This window comes from Semicossyphus pulcher, unplaced genomic scaffold (genome assembly GCF_022749685.1).
Source record: "Semicossyphus pulcher isolate SPU_LCO1_2020_fin unplaced genomic scaffold, fSemPul1.0.p SCAF_6, whole genome shotgun sequence".
Taxonomy (NCBI): domain Eukaryota; kingdom Metazoa; phylum Chordata; class Actinopteri; order Labriformes; family Labridae; genus Semicossyphus; species Semicossyphus pulcher.
In genome coordinates, this window is record NW_027211737.1 from 30146185 (window position 1) to 30167410 (window position 21226).

General features: G+C 44.9%; 1 protein-coding gene across 1 annotated transcript in view; it reads left to right on the forward strand.

Annotated features, from left to right (window-relative positions):
* The first annotated feature begins 237 nt into the window (after nt 1-237).
* Nucleotides 238-21226, forward strand: part of wdfy3 (WD repeat and FYVE domain containing 3) — an 89665-nt gene continuing 68676 nt past the window's right edge. The window contains exons 1-10 of the mRNA XM_069683542.1: nt 238-444; nt 3470-3593; nt 5631-5740; nt 10333-10563; nt 10797-10989; nt 11222-11408; nt 11491-11657; nt 17475-17954; nt 18205-18315; nt 20362-20555. Coding sequence (XP_069539643.1) covers nt 265-444; nt 3470-3593; nt 5631-5740; nt 10333-10563; nt 10797-10989; nt 11222-11408; nt 11491-11657; nt 17475-17954; nt 18205-18315; nt 20362-20555 — 1977 coding nt within the window. The 5' untranslated portion in view covers nt 238-264. The remainder of the gene's footprint in view (nt 445-3469; nt 3594-5630; nt 5741-10332; nt 10564-10796; nt 10990-11221; nt 11409-11490; nt 11658-17474; nt 17955-18204; nt 18316-20361; nt 20556-21226) is intronic.

Consider the following 21226-nt stretch of genomic DNA (forward strand, 5'->3'; position numbering starts at 1 on the left):
ACTTAGTTGCACTGTTCCAGGCTGTTGATTCTGTTATTATCTGTGACTGTGGATGTTTATCTGTGATGTATGGAGGGTCCAAGCTACAGTATCATCTGCAAGACGGTCTGGAAAGAACAGGACCTGTGGAAACGATCGCTAATTATACATCAGTCACACTGCAAAGAAAGACATAAATCAGTTAAAGTAGATAGATTAACATGTGTGTTAACCCTCTTCTCTTCCGTCTGCAGGGCTGCCTTTGCCCTGACAAAGCCGCTCAAGATGAACATGGTGAAGAGGATCATGGGGCGGCCGAGGCAGGAGGAGTGCAGCCCCCAGGACAACGCGCTGGGGCTGATGCACCTGCGACGTCTCTTCTCCGAGCTGTGCCACCCCCCTCGCCACATGACGCAGAAGGAGCAGGAGGAGAAGCTCTACATGATGCTTCCCGTATTCAACAGGGTAAGTGTCACCCAAACACAGACAGTCTTCATTCCTGCTCTACAAGAACAGACGCCACTGCTCATAAAGACTCAGCGTTCACAATAAACTACGGAGCATTCATGTGGGTAAAGTGACGTAAAATCTCTATTTACAGATACTACATAAAAATGCAGAATGACAAGCGACCGGATTTTAGTGCAGGAAGTGTTCTGGTTTCCCTTTGTGGTACGTTTGTAGCCAATCACATATCAGCAGGCTGCGGCGTATGAAGGAAAAACAGTCAGCGTGGAGATCAAACGCAGGCGGAAAGCAATCTGCCGTAATCCCGGCTCCCGTCAGCCGTCATCCGACGTGGTTTAGCTTCTTAATAATCTCTATAAACACACATCTGCGAGTAAGTGCCGCTAAGAATCCATCATAGATCAAAAACTCAACTTGGGACAAATTCACGAAAGAAGTTCAGCGTTTAGATTTCCTGACTTCCTCGAATGCATCAGAAATTATGGATCGGACAACAGTCTATGCTCAGCACAAACCGATGAACGGGCGCTCCTCCGGGGGATGGAATGAACAAAGAAATGACAGCGTTTATTTTGCAGACGTATCTGGAGGGGACAATTTCACTTCACTATGATCTGAACACGCGGTCGCTTCTCAAGCTGCTCACTGGACTGTAAACAAAGCAGCACACGGGAAAGGAAGTCTTAGCTGGAAGTCCATATCGCTAAACGCAGGCTAAACTGGAATGCACAAATAGTTGGCCGACACTCCCAGAGGATATAACGCCGTCAGACGATAGCTGATGGGTTCAGACATGTAGTCCATGTAGTTCTCAGAGAAGGTAAGGTTAGGTACGGGATATTCACCTGGGAACTATCTGGAATTAAAATCTTGTGGTTAACAGCTCATTTTCATACACACTGACTGAACAATACAAAGACTCTGAGTCACCTGCAGGGAAATGAGGTAACTGGTGCAGCTCAATGGAGGATGAGGTTCTGTTTCTAGTCCAGGTTTAGGTCAAATATATTTACAATGTAAATGATCAAACTGTAGGTGGTGCTCTGTAATTAACCTCTCGTGTTGACACTGAGATGACACACAGGCATCAACCTGATCCTCAATAATATTTGACAAAGTGAATATGGTCTACTGCACAGACAGAGAATGTTTGACAGGTAAAAACAGTCACGCAAAGGCAGTGAACTCCCACACACTGTCAACAACAGGTTTAATAGAAGCAGCAGCAGCGTGTTCATTAGAGGAGTCAGGGCTGTGAATAACCCGTCAGGCTTTAAACTTACAGTATATTTTTACACTTGATCAAAAAGGGTTGCAATGTCATCCTCCATCAGCAATGGTTGACAAGATATACATCAATTATTTTTAGAGTTTTAATAAATCTCTGTTATCTCCAACAGCATCCAAAGTATTGACGTCACAAACATTACATTATAGATTATGGACAGCAGGTCTTTATGCAGCTCAATATATCTTTAATTATTGGTAAATGATGTCTTACGCATAGGATGAGGATGAGCAGGGTTAACCATGTGCAATGTGCCTTGCTCCAAGAAAGATATATAAACAACTTCATCTAAATAAAGGTACAGAGTAATATCTCAATCTTAGAAGTGGAACTCTCCTAACTGCAAGCAATTTTTTTTTTCATATTTATAAGTCTTTTTTGGTAGAGAAATTCATCACTTGGTCTTTAAAATATCTCAGTGTAGTAAAAAGAAACAACAAAGTTCTGAGAGAGAAAGGTGAAACATTAAAATGCTCATTTTGTTTGTAAAAAAATATATGTAACCCGAAGCGAGCAATTTATAACAATGTTCATCACAGTAAAGAAGCAAATCCAACATCAGATGTTGTTTGATAAGTAGCTTAGAAAAAATACATGTGTATATCCATCCATCCATTATCTATACCGCTTATCCTGTTCAGGGTCGCGGGGGGCTGGAGCCTATCCCAGCTGTCATTGGGCGAGAGGCGGGGTGACACCTGGACTGATCACCAGTCAATCACAGAGCCGACACATAGAGACAGACAACCTTTCACGCTCACACCTACGGGCAATTTAGAGTCACCAATGAACCTAACAGGCATGTGTTTGGACTGTGGGAGGAGGCCGGAGTACATGGAGGGAACCCACGCATGCACTGGGAGAACATGCAGACTCCACACAGAAAGGCCCACTACGTCTAAACCGGACTGCGAGGCGACAGCGCGAACCACTGCACACTTCCCAGATATCCAGACAGTGTTGCATGTGTGACGTCCACGGTTGGCCTAATAAAAAACGACTTCTTGCCAAAGCGAGTGAGAGACAGATTGTTCGGGAAGTCATGCAACAGAGCTTTAAAAGCCATAAACATTACGATGAATGTATTAAAATCTGTATGTTTGAGTTGGATCTGTTTACTGTTTCTCTGTACATCACACTGATGGAGTAGTGAGCCTTTAAGCAGCTCTGTGGAGTGTTCTCGTCACACTGCAGAGCCTCACCGAGGGTCTCTTGACTTATCAGCTAATTATGCAGCGCTGGCTGTGATTCACCCACTGGTGGCATAATTCACGTCAGGATAGTAGAGTACGCCCGGCTCCAGGGCCTATTTCATGTCCGATTTCCTGCATTAATAAATAGACGATGAGTCCTCGTTGAATGAGGTGCAGTTTATCTCTGCCCTGCTCCCTCCACTGCTGCAGCGTGTCTGTGGGTGTACAATCAGGACGTGCCAGAGAGATGTAGGCCAGTTTACCTCCACCTTGATGGTTCCTGTGTGTCCATGCTTGATGTGATTACAGCTGTAAAAGTGAGGAACGGCTGGCGTTCAGAGCATCTTATATCCAGTTACTTGTCTTTACGATCAGCAATATTTTCACATGACCAAACGATCTATGGCTACTTTTACCCTTACTTTAAAGGCACTAATATTTCCTCTTTTTATTTTAGACTGACATGTATAAGTACGTCTACGTCTCTGAATAATTACACTCATCATTTTTGATTTAACTGAGTCTTCTCTGTGTCCTGTAGGTGTTTGGGAACGCTCCACCCAGCAGCATGACGGAGAAGTTCTCCGACCTGCTGCAGTTCACCACACAGGTGTCACGACTGATGGTGACCGAGATCAGACGGAGAGCTTCTAATAAATCCACAGGTGAGCCCTCTGACACGGTATTTATCTTAGCAGGGATGGGATGGGAAGTGTGCTCTAACCTCAATAGATAATGTCTTTGGCGTCTTGTCAGAAAGATGACCTACTTTCTCCCTCCCCTCTCTGTAGGTGTGTTTGTTCTCTCTCTGGTTGTGCTGATAAAGACGTTGATGCATGACGGGATTTTCTTTCAATTCTCTTCAGTTTGGGTGATACAATGGAAATCATGATGCCAGGATTGTTATTAGTCAGATGTGAGCTGTAAAGCTGCAGCACATTCAGAATAATCGTGTGGAATACAGATGAGGAGGTCTTATTCCCCGACTGACTAAAATATATGTATTTAAAATTTAAAAATTCACTGTAGATATTTTTGAACAAAGAACAAATGCAGTGTGTCTCTTATCTCACATGAAAGGTAAGTCTTCAGCACAGGTGAGGAGGCAGCGTCTCCTTTGACAGTAGTGGCAGCTTTGACTGCGTCTTCCCCACAGGAGAGACGCTGAACAGACTGACAGACACACACCGGTTGCGTGCATACACTCTCGAGCGCACGCAGGGATGAAAGTCTCCAGCTTCCCGTCTCTGATTTCTCCCTCTCCATCGTCTCTCCGTCGTCTGGCTCTGAACATGCGATGTGTTGTGTTCGAGCAGAGAACTGCTCACCACACACTCCTCCAGCTGGTCCCCAGGCCTCTGCAGACTGAGTCAGGAGTTGACTCAGGCTCTCGACTTCTAACGCAGAACTATGTCGTCATCAGAACTGATCTTTGTGCTTTAAAACTTAAATCAATTCACAAGAAACAACACGAACTAGAGCTTATCTTGGTATGTTTTAGATACAAATGTAAAAGTCTGTTTATATCTGTGTAAAGCCGACAGAACGTGGATACAATGAAAATCCACTATGAGTCATACACTTGTTATGAGGGAGGCTGCTACAAAAACTGTTAATATGTGGAACGTACAATTAGAGAGAATTAAAATAAATGTTTTGGTTTGATTTGATCTGTGAGAAATACTTAACAGGAAATTAGGTCCAAGCATAAAAACGCAATCGAGTGTAAGGGCCCGATCAGACAGAGCACTGTTGTCAAGGCAACCACCGAATCATAGCTGTCATTACCCTAACCATTATATTGTAAACTGATTCTTTCATCTGATTGGACAATCAGAAAAAACGTCAATGACGTCGGGCGCTTTTCTGCTTTGAGTTTTTTCAACTCGAGGCGCACGGAGTGTTTCCTCAGAAACGCGAGGCGCTCTGCAACGCAAACGCAGCACGCAAAAACTGTTTGAAAACAATGACAAAAAAACCGCCTTAGCAGCTGGCTAATCATTATTGCTTCTATCAATCGATGGAAGCAATAATGTTTGATATTGGCGCCATAGCTGTGGAGAAAGTTGTACAAACAGCTCCTGGTTTTGCCCATTCTACATTCCTACAACACCCAGCATGCACTGCGCCCCTCCCTCTGAAAGGAACGGCCCAGCGAGAGGCGCTGAAGTGAAATAATACCGTTATCTGCAGGCAGCGGCTCAGAGCGGGACAGAATCGAAAGATAATACGAGAATATACCGGTGGATCGTCTAAAACATCTTCAGGTCTGCAGTCTACATTTCAAACCTGAAGATTTTGAACGAGACATGACAAATCGGAGGCGGGCGTCCTAGCCATGCGGTTAGGTTAATGACAGCTATGATTCGGTGGTTGCCTTAACAACAGTGCTCTGTCTGATCGGGCCCTAAGGTTGTTAAAATGTTGGATATTCCGATACTTGCCGATACCACGTGTTTTAAAACGACACAGTACTGATTACCCTCCTATCGGCTGCGTACACCACACATCACAATGACAAATGTGCTAGAAACATCTCAATATGTGCAAATGTTTTTGTGCGGGTGGATTCATGTCACATCCACCAAGTAAATATATTCGTTGCAGAATTGATCATTGTTCCAGATGCCCATCTGCCTGCCACAAGGAGCTGTCGCTTCCCATCTAGTTAACCGTGTGTGTGTTTGTGTGTGTGCTTGCAGAGGCAGCCAGTCGAGCAATAGTCCAATTCCTGGAGGTGAACCAGAGCGAGGAGGCGAGTCGTGGCTGGATGCTCCTGACCACCATCAACCTGTTGGCCTCCTCCGGACAGGTCGGTGTTCTTTTTCTACTCAGTGTTGAGTCTGCTTCTCTGTGTGAATGAAATCAAGAAGAAACAGCTTGTAAGAAAGCAGGTTTCTTAGCATTCTTTCTCTCTGCGACCTATTTCCATCTCCCCTCTTTGATCTTTCAGCGGAAAATAGCATCAGCCTCAGTAAGAACCGAGAAACAGGCTCTTGAGTACAAGTCAAAATCCCCACTGGACCCATCCAAGCTTATTCTCCCCAAACACAACCATTTGTTCAATCTGTTTCCTGCACTGGAAGTAGGAATTGATGCTGTTTCTACCTGGTTTATAAACAGGTTTATTGCCGTAGTTTCATTTGCCCGTTTAGCATCTGCTCCACAGAACTCCAACACGGCAGCTTCTCTTTCTTCTGGTTTAAAGGTTAGACATTGAGGTCTTGTTTTTCTCTCGTGTCTGTGCTCTTGTACTCTGGCCAGCAGACATCTTTTGAACTGTTCGGCCTGCATTCCTCTGGAGGTCTTGAGGTCTGAGATCTCGCTGTCAGCTGGCCGGCTGGCTGCTTCTCCTGCTCTGCTGCACATCAGAAATTCACTGTTGTTGTCGTGTCAAACGCTTCCTCTCTCCGTCTGCAGACATGTTTTAAAACCACTTAAATCCTTTCTGCACTTCGTAACAGTTTCCTACTGTCAAAACACCACAACAGTGTCTGTTTTTACTACATGTTTACTCAAGCACTGCTGTGTACACAGAGCACCTTTAAAGGGAAATTCCAGACCTTTTAAACTTTGGCTGAGTTTCAACAGATTTTTGGGTCTAAATGACTAAAAGGCACAAGATTTTGGAGTTGCTTCAGCCAGCAGCTCCGAGACAAGCTGTTACATAATCTTGCAGTTTTGCTATAATATACATACTTAGGGCCCGATCAGACAGAGTGCGTTTTAGCAGCTGGGGGCGGCTTTTTTGCGCGCTGCCCTTGCGTTGCAGAGCGCCTCGCGTTTTTCGCTCTGAGCGCCTCGAGTTGAAAAAACTTCAACTCAAAGCAGAAAAGCGCCCAACGTGTTTTTTCTCATTGTCCAGTCGGATGAATGGAGGGCGGGCCTTCTGGCAGTTTACAATATAACTGTTAGGTTGATGGCCGCTAATGATTCGGTGGAATTAAGAACAGAAAAATAAAAGGTGCATCGAGCTGCAAGATCGAGAAGCAATAATATTTAAAATTGGCGCCATAGCTGTTGAGAAAGTTGCACAAACAGCTCCTGGTTTCACCCATTCTGCATTCCTACAACTCCCAGCATGCCTTGCTCCCCTCCCTCTGAAAGGAACGGCCCAGCGAGAGACGCTGGAGTGAAATACTACCGTTATCTGCAGGCAGCGGCTCAGAGCGGGACAGAATACGAAAGATGACGAGAATAAACCGGTGGATCGTCTAAAACATCTTCAGGTCTGCAGTCTACATTTCAAACTGTAATATGACATCGGAGGCGGGCGTCCTAGATAGACGTAGTCTGGTTGAGGTTTTCCAGGGCCCATTGGAGAAGCGTCCTCCAAAGGCACAGAGTGAAATTAATGACTTTAGCTCCCCGTAATAGCATCATAGGACTGAGGCTGAAAATCAGCAAACTGGTCCCTCTAATCCTTCATGTATATATTCAAAAATGTACAACAAACCTTTGTTTCCATTTTCAGACGATGTTTTCTTTTGTCTTTTATGTTTCCAACGTAAACAGGACAATCATGATTTTGAAATGACAAAGAAACCAGCAACATATTTTTTGTCAACAACCCTGTTTTTGTTGTTTATTTATGCGTACACTCTGTACCAACACAGCGGCCATGTTTAAATTAATGATGAGCTGCTTTTTCTGACACAGTGCTGCAGTTAGTCTGAACAACCGGCGCCCATTTTTACCTGCGTTTGTGTTAAAGAAGACTTCCTGTCACTCTGATAGTCAGGCAACAGTTTCATTACACTTTCACTTATTGCTGTATGTGCACACAGACTGTAATGAAGGACCTGCAAAGGAGCGCGGCGGCTCTCAGTCGTGTTTGTGAGAGTGAGAGAGTGACTGGGTTTAATGGATTTGTATTCCCTTCCTCTGGTGTCTCACACAGTAAAACAAAGGACTCTCCGGGCAGCTGGCCTTCCATAAATCTGACGTCACCCCTCCTCTCTTTAATGCTGTCCCCCTCTCTCTCCCCCCTCTCTCCCTTTTAGATGATAAAACAGCAATATGCCTGTTTGTAGCTCCGTCTGTCTTCCTCCACGCCGTCTCCTTCTTTTACAGGATGCCTTTAACACTCTTTCTTCCCCTTTTTTTCCTCTTCTTATGCCCGTCGTTTATCTGTCTCTCTATCTCTTGTTGCTTTTCTCTGTCTTCCTGTCTCTCTCTTTCTCACACACACACACACACACACACACACACACACACACACACACACACACACACGTTGTATAAACTGGGTCTTCCTCTCTGGTTTTCTCTCTAATTGACTGTTGCCACTAACCTTGACCTTAAAGCTGCAGCAGGGCCAATAAGTCGCAGCCTGTGAACACGCACGCACGCGCACGCACGCACACACACACACGCACACACACACACACACACACACACACACACACACACACACACATACACACAGGTGATGCTCCATTCTTCCATCATAATGACTCACTATGAGCTAAAGACTCATCTGCTTCCACTGTCACTGTCTTGCTCTCTTTTCCTCCACGCCTCCTCTTCATCGATCAGCTGAGCGACTGAGTGTGTGTGTGTGTGTGTGTGTGTGCCCGTTATGCTGTTATTAATCCTCGTGATTCCACCTTTTCTCTGTGGTGCAGACAGAGATGGAGTAAAAGGGAGGGTCATCTACAGTGTGTGTTTTTTATGAGGGTTCGTGTGTGTAAGAGAACGAAGAAGCCAGCAGGATAATGTGTGTGTGTGTGTGTGTGTGTGTGTGTGTGTGTGTGTGTGTGTGTGTGCGCGTGTGTAGGAGGCAGCGTTTGATTATCTGAATCATCCGCCTCACTGAGCACAAAGCCCATCTCTTTCTCCAGCCATTTTCCTTGCCATGATGACAGATTCAAACACACTTTCTTCTCTCACACACAAACACACACACACACACGCAGTAAATGCACACATAAAGCCCTCAGAGCTCCTGCTGCTTTTTTCCTCACAGAAACTCGACCATGAATCATAACGCGGCAACAAAAATACTCTTTTACCGAACTTAGATTCAACACTAAAACCTCCTTTTCAGCTGATGTTGTTTTGCTGTGTTTAAATCTCCTCTGATATATGTAAGAGATAATGTGCAGTCCTATGCGTCCATAGCAACGGTTAACTCTGTAGCCTTCTTAAAATGAGCTAACCGAGCTTATTACTCAAATTAAATTGAAACATTTCCACAGACGGTGAAGTAAGACACGGTGAACCAGACCGTACTGTGTTCTGTTTAATGTTAACTTCATGTGCCGTCTTCAGTTCTGTGGATCTCTCTGTCGCAGCCTTCAGTTCTGTAGATCTCTCTGTCGCAGCTTTCAGTTCTGTGGATCTCTCTGTCGCAGCTTTCAGTTCTGTGGATCTCTCTGTCGCAGCCTTCTGTTCTGTAGATCTCTCTGTCGCAGCTTTCAGTTCTGTGGATCTCTCTGTCGCAGCCTTCTGTTCTGTAGATCTCTCTGTCGCAGCTTTCAGTTCTGTGGATCTCTCTGTCGCAGCCTTCTGTTCTGTAGATCTCTCTGTCGCAGCTTTCAGTTCTGTGGATCTCTCTGTCGCAGCCTTCAGTTCTGTAGATCTCTCTGTCGCAGCCTTCTGTTCTGTAGATCTCTCGGTCGTCAGATTTTGCATCGTTTAACCTTTATTGCTTTCTCTCCACTATTTTGTCTCTTTCTTTATTTTTCTTCTCTTCACAAGACAGTTTCAGCGGATTGATATGATTACAGTTACTCCTCCGGTTTGTGTGATTAGAGCCGCATACCTAGCAACGGCCTGTTCTTCATAGCAACAGTCTGCTATAGAGAAATAGCACACCTCGGAATGTCGTAATAAACCAATCAGAATCAAGCGGTTTATTTACCCTATAATGCCCCGCTTGCAGTACATTATCCCGCTTATTACAAGACTACTAACCAAAGAAAATAAAAAGTTAACACAAATATTGATTTTTAAAGTATTTTATTAAATAAGAAATGGAGCTGCTTAGCTTTTATAATGCCGCATTAATCTGAATATTGTTGATTTCTTTGTAATCCAGGTCTTTGTGTCTTCTTGCATTTTGAGCGCTGGTTCCTTTTTCTCTTTTCTGTCTTGCTAAAGAGTCTGATGTTAAATTCACCAGACTTGTTTCTGTGCAGTGATATGATTGGTCGTAGTTCTCGAGAGTCTATGATCAGAAAAGTGTCCGTTGCAGCGGTCTGTTATCTAGGAATTACAGACTGTTAAAATGCCATAATCGACCAATCAGAAAAGTACGCTGCAAAGTCGTTGAGAAATGATGATGCAGCAACTGCAAACATTTAACTGAGCAGATGATTTAAACATCTCAACATAATTCTCATAAAAGTCCTTTTATGAGATCTTTTGTGAAATGAGTTTCTCTCTCTCTCCCTTCATCAGAAAACGGTGGACTGCATGACGACCATGTCTGTACCCTCCACGCTGGTCAAATGTCTCTACCTGTTCTTCGACCTGCCTCACATGGCCGAGGCCCCGGTAGTGACCACCCCGCAGCCGCCAGCACCACCCCCACCTACACCCACCCAGGAGAAGACCTCCGGCCAGGGCCAAACCCAGCAGGAGCTGCCCCTGGCCGACCGCAGGGCGCTGCTGCAGAAAGTCTTCGTCCAGGTAAAAACACACAAGTGCAGGTTACTGTACAGATGCATATTAAGATCCCCACATTTTTTTTGGTACAATTGTGAATGACTTTGCACTTTTGTCAGCTGATTTTCAGGTGGTTACTTTCAATCAAACAATCAATCTTATTTAAAATGCTGAATCACGATGCAGCACCGTCCCAGTCTCTTTACAATTAATGCCTCTGGCTGAAATCAATTCCTCCGTCCCCTCCACTCTCACAGATCCTGGTGAAGCTCTGCACCTTTGTGTCCCCGGCGGAGGAGCTGGCCCAAAAGGACGACCTCCAGCTGCTGTTCAGTGCCATCACCTCCTGGTGTCCCCCCCACAACCTGCCCTGGAGGAGGAGCGCGGGGGAGGTGCTAACCACCATCTCCAGACACGGCCTCAGCGTCAACGTGGTCAAATACATACACGGTATGTACAACTGTACACAGTGCTAGCACGTCTGTGTGGGGTTATTAGTTACTATAAACATGCATCCTTAAGTGTGTATGTCGTTATGAGCCCACCCAAGATACAATACATTAAACATCCACTTATATAAACCACATCTGGAGTTTATCAGACAGACATCAGGCCACATGAAGAAACTCCCCTCCTCTTCCTCTCTGTTAACCCTTCTTGTCCTCGACCTCTCCATCCACAGAGAAGGAATGCCTGGGCACGTGTGTTCAGAACATGCAGCAGTCGGACGACCTGTCCCCGCTGGAGATAGTGGAGATGTTCGCCGGCCTCTCCTGCTTCCTCAAAGACTCCAGCGACGTGTCTCAGACGCTGCTGGACGACTTCAGAATGTGCCAGGGTTACGCCTTCCTGTGCGACCTCATGCTCAGGTACAGATCGGGACTTCATTCATACTATGTTCAATGAGTGTGTTGTATCAACATTGATACAAGCTTCTCTGTCTGTAAGCAGACTGGAGCAGGCGAAAGAGGATGAGTCCAAAGACGCCCTGAAGGACCTGGTCAACCTGGTCACCTGTCTGACCACGTACGGAGTGACGGAGCTGAAACCCGCCGGCCTGACAACAGGAGCCCCCTTCCTGCTGCCCGGCTTCGTTCTCCCACAGCCTTCTGGGAAAGGTGAGTTCAGAGTCAGATGATATTTGGGTTTATCAACAAGGAGTTTACACAGACAAGGAATTTGTCTTTGTCAAGAAAGAATCATTTAGAAAATATGTACAATATGTCTATTTTTAAATTATGAATGTATCGACTCTACCGTCGTTGCAGAGCCTCTTTTACAGCCAATAATCTGTAACTCTGCAGCCTAGTAACAGGAATGATAGACGCAGTATAACCTTTACAGCTCTTTATTATGCTAACAGTCTGACAGTGAACTGCGCAGAAGCATACAGTATTAGGCACAGCTGTTTCCATGACAACAGTACAACACAGGCTCTTAGCCCCACCAGTGTTGTGGAGCTGTGTTTAGCTCCATATGCTTCTTCACATTTGAAGTCGAGCTCTTCACACAGTCACAGCTTACATTTCATCGTTGTGTTGTTCTTGACCCAAACATTCAGAATAATGTGAATATTTCCACAAAGTAAATGCTGTCCTCTCTGACAGCTCGCTAGCCAAGAAGGAGGAGCGAAACAGAAACAGCATAAACATTTTGTCCCTTACGTAATGAATGAAACATCGTGTCATATTTGTCAGCCATTTCATTCTAATTAACATAATCCAAGTGGAATGTTGTTTATTAAACTAAAATATGGCAGACCGACCAGAAAGTGACTTCACGTCTTCTCGTCTGGTTGCCTGTGATTCCTTTTTCTTTCTTTGCACGCGACTCAGCTCAGTCAGCTGTGCTCTTATCTCGTCCACTTCACCATCAAACAGTTCAGTTTTATTTTGCAGAGAGCACTGCAGCCTCACGGAGCTGCAGACTCTTAGTCTTGCTTTTTAACGCAGCATTATGCAAGGTATTTGGCAGCCTCCCAGAGTATCAAAGTGCAATTTACTCTCTCGCTCCGTCTGAAAAGTAGCTCAAAATGTACTCCTGTCCGGCATCTTGCTCAGTTTCTCTCTTCTCCTCCTCTTCTTAAACGTTCTCTTCGTGCTCTTTTCTGTGCCGTGATGTAAATACTGAGAACGCCGAGCTGAGACCGGCCTCAGATGTTCAGGGCTTATTCCAGAAAACTGTCACAAAATGTTGTACTTCTCCTCGGAACAGAAAAGAGACACCGGCAACTTTAAAGACCTCCAAGTGATTGAAAAGAGTGATTCTAAAGAGCCTCTCTTTGCTAAAATCATCCTCCTTTGTCATGAAAAAAGGGCTCTGAGACACTCTGACAGTGAATGTCGAAGTGAGGATGTTCTCTCCCATCTAAGATACAACCCGGTGATTTCCTGATCACAAACCGGGCCTCTTAAATCTCCTCACTCCCTCAAACACGGTTAGCCCAGAGCTCTGAAACAAGAGAGGAATTACATGTGGAAAAGTCTCTGTGTAAACTCCCCCGCCTCGGCATCTCCCTGTCAGATCTTAAGCCTTGAAATGACTTTGATGCTTGGCTGATCCCAGTGAGCTTAACCTGTTGACAGACACCATGGCAACTCTGCCGCCTGTCACACGGCTGGAGATGAATGCCTGAAGCCTCCTGCATACAAATGAACTCTTTGGAGTCCAGAGACGCTTTGGTGCTTCGCTGAATTGTCTTGGGCCGCATGTTTACTTTCACTGCCTGAGAAGCTTCACCTCCAGTCTTCTTTCTATGTCGGCAAAGAAATCTACTTATCCACCTACATCTAAAGGGATTATAATGCACTCATGCTTCTTTATGATGGGCCCTGTTTAAACGATCTATAGCGAATGGTCTTACGTGCATGGTACAAGTGCATTAAGGCCGTGTTTGACCCCCTTATGATGCTGAAACAGTGCACAATCTGGGCGCAGGTACACCTGCACCCAGCACGTGTGTGTTTTTACAGCAGATTTCAGCCATGATTCTTAAAAAACCTGGACTTTTATTGAAGCCCTGTCCTCTTTTTTCGGGCATCCTGCGTCACAATTGACATTTGATTCCTGCGGGCTCAGAAATAACAAGCAGTTAATATTATGATTTCATGGTCCCCGACCTCGATCGGTGTCTTTTTTCACTCTTCTTTCACTGTGCGCATGTAGACGTAGAAATCATGCTCGAGATTTATGTTGTATCCACTGCACTTATTTCACCTCATCAGAAACTGTGATTTTGTCTCCACTTGTATGGAGACGCAGTGTGCCTTTGTTCTCAAGGAGCAGCGACGCTAACTTCTATGCCATTTAAAAACACAAACAGGCGCACATAACTTTCTGTGCCCCTCACATTAAAGAAAGGACGGATGTAACACGTGATTTACTGATTGTTTCCTGCTGGATCCCTCGGCTGCTTCGCTAATAACATGCAGGCACTGTTTTCTGACCAGTTATAATCAGAACGATTAAACAGTCAGCTGAGTAAATGTCTGATTGAATGATAACTAAATAATCCTTAGTTTTAGCCCTAATGTTATTAATCAGCCTAAAATACTTTTCTACACTACAGATTAAGTCATAGTACAACTACAGACAAGAAAAAACTAAGTAAAATATTAATTAATTAATTAATTAATTTGTTTCCCTCATTTGATGATGTCGAGATTCAGAAAATGACACAATTAAAACAACCAAAAACACAATACTCAGTAAAAACAGTTGCTTTGACACCATCGCCCTCATTTGTCCGAGAGAAATCAGAGCGTCGATCCTGAGAGTGCGTCGTATCTCCACATATTTGGAGCTCAAAAACTGAAGTCAGGTTTTCCAAACTCAGAGTAATCGTGAGGGACTTGAAGCATCAGACAGTCAGACAGTCAATTAGTGGGCTTAACTCTTCCCTTGACTTTCCCTCATTAGACCTTTTTACATCACGGTTCCACCTCAGCGCTGTAACAAAGCTTCACCGCTGCACTCCACCGAACCGAGCAGAGCTGGCGTAAAAGCCGCCCCAGTGTGTGTTGTTACAGGCTTCACATACACACACACGCGGTGCTGTTCCGCCCTGCAGGCTCCGCTGTGTACACTGACACGTTTCCCCCCACCATTCTGCCTCCGTGCGTTGTACATAGAAGATGAGGCGAAACAGAGGCGTGATGATCCCGCCTTAAACTGGCAGAGTAAAAGAGGCTACTCCTTTAATTCAGTCATCTAACTATTTATTTGGGGTTTATTCTTCTTATTTATTTATTAACCCAGTGTGCGTTTTCTTCTTGGTGTTGGTGTCGACTTTTGAGACTTTGTGCTGGTAAAAGTTTTGGTTTGAGGAGAGCACACATGATAACATCTTTTAACACTTGTTGTAGCTGTACAGAGTGTCATAGTTTGGGTTGTCACCTCCGCCCTGTGGCTGAATACAGCTTTCTAACCTCATACACGCTGGCACTAACACACCCAAGCTCTGCTGCCTGTCTCATCACACACACATAATCACACACACACACACACTTGTGTTTACTCACTTAATGACAGCCCCAGCTGTGTGCAAAGTCATTACCAGAAGCCATCATGGTGTGAGGGTCCGCTTACACGCCTAATTAACCCGCCACATTCACTTAACGGCCGTGTGTTTTGGTGTGTTTGATGACACACGTCAGGATCACTCCGCCTGGATGTGTTGCTTCGTGTGCGTCATCGTTTGGGGTTTTATGTGAGCCGGCTACTCGACCCAAAAATGAGGTCACATTATCTGTGAAGTGTTTTTCTTCGTCTTCATCTTTTCATCTTTCCATCCTCAGTTTTTAAGACATATTACCGACTCAAATATTTTAATTAGATGTTTTTTTCAAACAAAGTTGACAAAGGAAATGTCAGATATTTATCATTAATCCAATAAAAGGGAGGACAACAGCAAGACATTGTCTTTTTCATATTAGTTTAAATGGATCTAAATTAAACTAGAATAGCTGGAACCTTCATTCTTTTTGCAGCAGCAGACGAAGGCTTCTGTCTTTCGGGTCATCACGTTGTATGTTTGTTATTGACCTCATTACACTACGTTTCTTATGACGGTGAATTAGGGCCATTGCTGGAGAAGAAGAGTAATATTCTGAGAAAAATCTAAAAAATTCAGAGATTAAAGTCACAAGTACTTCCTTTCCTAAATGCGATGGAAAAGTTTGACGAGGGTCGTGCACTGCAGGTATGATGAACAGCTTTTTCCGACTTTTTTCTCAAAAATGTGTGACTTTATAAGCTCACAAATTTGCCAGTTTTCCATCCATCCATCATCTTCCGTTTATCCGGGGCCGGTCGCGGTGGCAGCAGGCTAAGCAAGGTGACCCAGTCGTCCCTCTTCCCAGCAACGTTTTCCAGCAGCTCCTCCTGGGGGATCCCGAAGCATTCCCGGACAAGACAGGATATAAAATCCCTCCAGTGAGCTCTGGGTCTGCCCGAGGGTCTCCTCCCAGTTGGATGTGCCCGGAAAGCCTCCACAGGGAGGCGCCCAGGAGGGATCTCAATCAGATGCCTGAACCATCTCAACTGGCTCCTTTCGATGCGAAGGAGTAGCAGCTCTACTCCGAGCTCCTCTGGATCCTTCTGAGCCAGTTTACTCTGGCAAACATTGGCCCGAATACGCCATTGTAGTTTCATATAGTTTAAAACATGGTCAAAATTGTTGCGGGCAGGAGGCAACCATGAGAGATTGTTGTTTGCGTAATCCTGTTTAAATAGATCTAAAATAAAAAAACATAATAGCTACTGCATAACTTGGATACCAACATCATCTGCAGGTTGAACCGATTTTTGGGGAATATGAAGCTTTTGAAGAGAGTCTAGAAAAAGGTCCCAATGTATGCAGAAGGTTAAGATTTAAGCAATATCACTCTGATTTTCTCATCACTGCTGTGATTGGGTCGTAGGCATGAGGCCGCAGGCAGGACCTCCAGTGTGATATTACTTTTATACAACAGCAGAAAATAGTAGTAAGAAGTTATAATCAATAACAGATTATTTTTCCGCTCCACTAACTCTTCTAGTTCCACAACTTAACTTTTGTTGCCAAGCAACCCAAACATTCTCCTGCACTCTGCTACTTTGTTTGTTTCTATAGTTACCACAGAGCAGCTACTTTGTATCATGTACATTTATCTGTCATGTTTTAATTTATCATCAATCAGTGAAATTAGAGTCTGCTGTGTGACTCAGAGGTATCAGCTCGTTCAGTGTAGACATAAGCTGTGTCCCAATCCAGCGGGCGCAGCCTCCAAAGGCCGTATTTGAAGGCCGATCGCGTCACAGAAGCGTGTCCAAGGCTGTCCCAATTCGAAGGCCCCAGCTATCTTCTCCCAATGTTTCTCCTTCTCTCTTCAGCTGACTTATCTTTTAAGGCAAAATGGACGAAAAATAATCTTTAAATCTACCAATTCTCTAAACAAAGATGCAGTCCAGCCCAGTGTAGCTTTTGTTGACAATCAAAGATTTTGTATCCAACTAAGATCTATTACAGCTCTATTACGACTTCAAGAAAAGTCTTACATCTCGCCCAGCTAGATGCCCCGTTTGAGCAAATTAGAGCAACCTTTTGTCTGTACGCAGGTTAAAGGTTGTAACAGGGTTTACTGTTTCCACTCAGGAAATACTGGACTAGATACTCTGAAAAGCTGTGAAAGGAAACACAATCCCCCTCCATCCTTAAAGTTCTTTTGCATGAGGTTATTATTCTTTCTTTCACTTCCTGCTCTTTAGGTTCGCTGCACCTTCGAGGCATTTTTGGTTTTTATCTTACGTAAGGTCAGGAGTGGTCTCATGTATCTGATTTCTGTTTAGACGGGGAGATTTCAAGGCCAAGGAAGCAGTTTCTGAGACCAGCAGGTCATATTGACACCAGTAGGTCCCACTTACCTTCTTCTTCCCTCTCATCTCTCCTCCTCCAGGCCACACGTTGCGTAACATCCAGGCCTTCTCGGTGCTCCAGAACGCCTTCCTGAGGGCTAAAACCAGCCGTCTGGCCTGTATGCTTCTGGACGCCATCGGAAACATCTACGCGGCCGAGCCAGCGAACTACTTCATTCTGGAGTCTCAGCACACTTTGTCGCAGTTCGCAGAACGTGTTGCGAAGCTCCCCGAGGCCCAGGTCAAGTACTTTGAGCTGTTGGAGTTCGTCGTCTTCAGCCTGAACTACGTGCCGTGCAAAGAGCTGTTCAGCGTCAGCGTGCTGCTCAAGTCGAGCACGTCGCACGCCTGCAGCATCACGGCCGTGCGGACGCTGCTGAAGCTGGCGAGGCATGACCCGGTGTTCAGCGACGTGCTGCGGGAGGTCGGCCTGCTGGAGGTGCTGGTCAACCTGCTGCACAAGTACGCTGCGTTGCTCAAAGACCCGGCCACGCAGCAGCAACCACACAACAATGATCAAGGTGAGGTCATCATGAGCTGAATCAGGAGCAGATTAGAAAACCATTAGAGCCAAGAACTAACTTTTCTTCAAATGTTAATAGTCTGCAAGTGAAGTTCAGTTTTTTAAGTGTTATTGCCTCGAGTTAAAACACTCTACATTCTGATGTTTTGTGCCCAGGCTCTTTATCATTTTATTAGTGTCATTTGCTTGCAGTCCTGATGTCGTCTAACGCTTCCCCTCTCCTCTCTTTGTTCTCCCTCCGTCTTCAGCCGACAGTAAAAACAACACAGTAGCAGAGGAGCAGAAGCAGCTGGCCTGGCTGGTGATGGAGACACTGACTGTGCTCCTGCAGGGCTCCAACACCACCAACACTAACGCAGGTAAATACACACATGAACACACACTTTCAGGCACATGCTGTTATACATACATACATACATACACTGTCATGATGGTTCCTTTTAAAGGGTCAAGACAGTCTTCAAAAGATATTGTGTAAAACATAAAGATAAATGTTGACAGTGCTGACGCAGGTCTTAATGCCCCTTAAAAATTCACTGAAGTTTTCTGCTGTGATGTAAGAGCCTGATGGTCTTCGTCTCTGTGTCTCTGAGACGTTTGATACTCGCGTATGAAAAGCGTCTCTGCAGCTGCATGTGACTTGATCTTTGCTCTGCAGGATGTTGCACAGAACCAGGATCAGTGATGACGCACAAATGGTTCTATTTTGCTTTTGAGGGTAATTCCACTATTTTTAAATCTGCGCCCTGTTTTTACTTACATTGGGCTCTAAATGACTAAAAGACACACAAAATATTTCCACTAAACGTGCTTGTTTTTGCTCTAGTTATTATTCTTAGTGTCTGACATCATCACAGAAAGTATCCTGACAGAAATAGACCTTAATGTGGAATAAGAAAAGAAACGGAAACATCTGTTACCTTCTCTCTTCAAGGCCACCGGAGCCCATTGACAAAAACTGTATTGTTACCTCGTAGAACAAGAGAACTGCTTGTCTGCCTCTGCCTGTTATTGATGTTTTTGTGTGATACACAGATTTCACAATAACACAAACAAGCTAACCGATAGGAGCAGCAGTCGACCTGCTACATGCACCGATCAGCCTTAACATTATGACCACTGACGGGTCAAGTGAATAACATTGATTATCTCATTACAGTAGCACCTGTCAGTGGGGGGGGTTTGTTAGGCAGCGAGTGAACGTTTTGTCCTTGATGTTGACGTGTTGGAAGCAGGGTCAGAGCATCTCCAGAACTGCAGCTCTTGTGGGGTGTTCCCGGTCTGCAGTGGTCAGTACCTACAAAAAGGGTCATGGGGCAGGAGGTCATAATGTTATGGCTGATCGGTTTATGTGATCTGCAAGTTATAATTACTGTTTTTATCTATGGAGTCTGGTTTGAAGAGGGCGATGTAACGGCTGTTTTAATTTGGCCAAATAAATCTAATCGCCCATTTTTGTCTGCATGAATCCTTCTTACTGAGACGTCCTTGAGCAAGGCACTTCTATACGATCTCCAGAGTCTTGACCTCTGACCTTTCCATTGAGGTAAAGAGGAAGGAGAATTTAGCACCAGAGATCAATGAAGTATCTTATTATAGTTCCTTAAACCTCCCTCTCTGCCCTCATCACGCAGGCTATTATAGATCCTCTATGTGTGTGTGTGTGTGTGTGTGTGTGTGTGTGTGTGTGTGTGTGTGTGTGTGTGTGTGTGTGTGTGTGTGTGTGTGTGTGTGTGTGTGTGTGTGTGTGAGAGTCAGTCAGCTGTAGAAATGTGATGAGTCACAAGATAAGCAACAGGCTGCACACCGAGCTCTCCTTGAACTCGACGCGTGGCTGCTGTCGTCAGAGGAACAGGATGATGTGTGTGATATTTGTAGCACTCCGCCCTCACACACCGACTACATTTACACTTCAGCTAACAGTCTCTTCTAAAGAGACTCACAATAGTGGAAGGAAATTTAGTGTGTCACAAAAAAAATGTTCCTCAGATAAACAAAGAAGATCACCAACATCACGAGGAACCACTGATTTTATCATGATAACATTTCAAATGCTGCACAGTTCTCGTGATGAATCACAACGACGAAGCTCAGTGAAGGTCTAAAATAAGCATCCACCTTCTGCACAGTCGGTTGTAGGGCGGCACAATGTGAGCATTCACAATAAACGCATCGTCTGAATTCATCACAGTGAATAAGAACAAATATATAAGCTTCCTCACTATTACCCAAGAATTAGCTCAAGCTTGGTACGCTGTCAGAGGTTCGAGATGCAGATGGTGCAGCATGGATGCAGTATGTTTAGCTGTGTTGTGTTTGGAGTATACTGACGATGCCGCTCATAATCAGTGTAGCGTATTCGTTTAAAGGAAACTTCATTTCTGCTCCTGTGTTCCGTCTCTCAGCTCTGTTCAGGGAGTTTGGTGGCGCCCGCTGCGTTCACAACATCGTGAAGTACCGGCAGTGTCGGGAACACGCTCTGCTCATCATCCAGCAGCTCGTCCTGTCGCCCAGCGGAGACGACGACATGGGAACGCTGCTGGGCCTCATGCACTCTGCTCCGTCCAGTGAGCTGCAGCTGAAGACCGACATTCTGCGGGTAACGACACACACCACAACACCATCTCTGACTTACACACTCAATTATTTAGACTTTCAAAACCATTTCATTAGTCTCAGTGTGTTTTAATCTCACTTTAATCCATTTTTAATGTGAAACTTAAAGGATGATTCCACTATTTTTAAACCAGAGCTTTTTTATTATTGCATATTTTGTGGTCTAAATGACGAGCAGGTACGAAAAGCTTTAGAACTCCTCCAGCAGCTAAAAACTCATCTGTATACACAAGCCTTCTTGTAACTCTCCATCCCTGGACTGATCGCCTGTCAAGCACAGGGCTGACACACGGAGACAGACAGCCACTCACACTCACAGTCACACCTATGGGCCATTTTAGAGTCACCAATGAACCTAACGAGCATGTCTTTGGACGGTGAGAGGAAGCCGGAGTGCCCGCAGGGAAGCCACGCATGCACAGGGAGAACATGTGGACTCCACACAGAAAGGCCCTCTACATCTGAACCGGGATACGGAGGCGACAGCGCTAACCACCGTTCAGCCCCTTATCTAGTTCAATGCACGTAAATTTCTGTTCATTTTAAATGTGTAACAACATTGCAATTCAATGCACAATAGGTTAGAAAAAAAGAAACAAAACAGTTGATGCTCAAGCATCAGTCACGAGTCTAGTCAGTCCAGTCCAGCGTTTT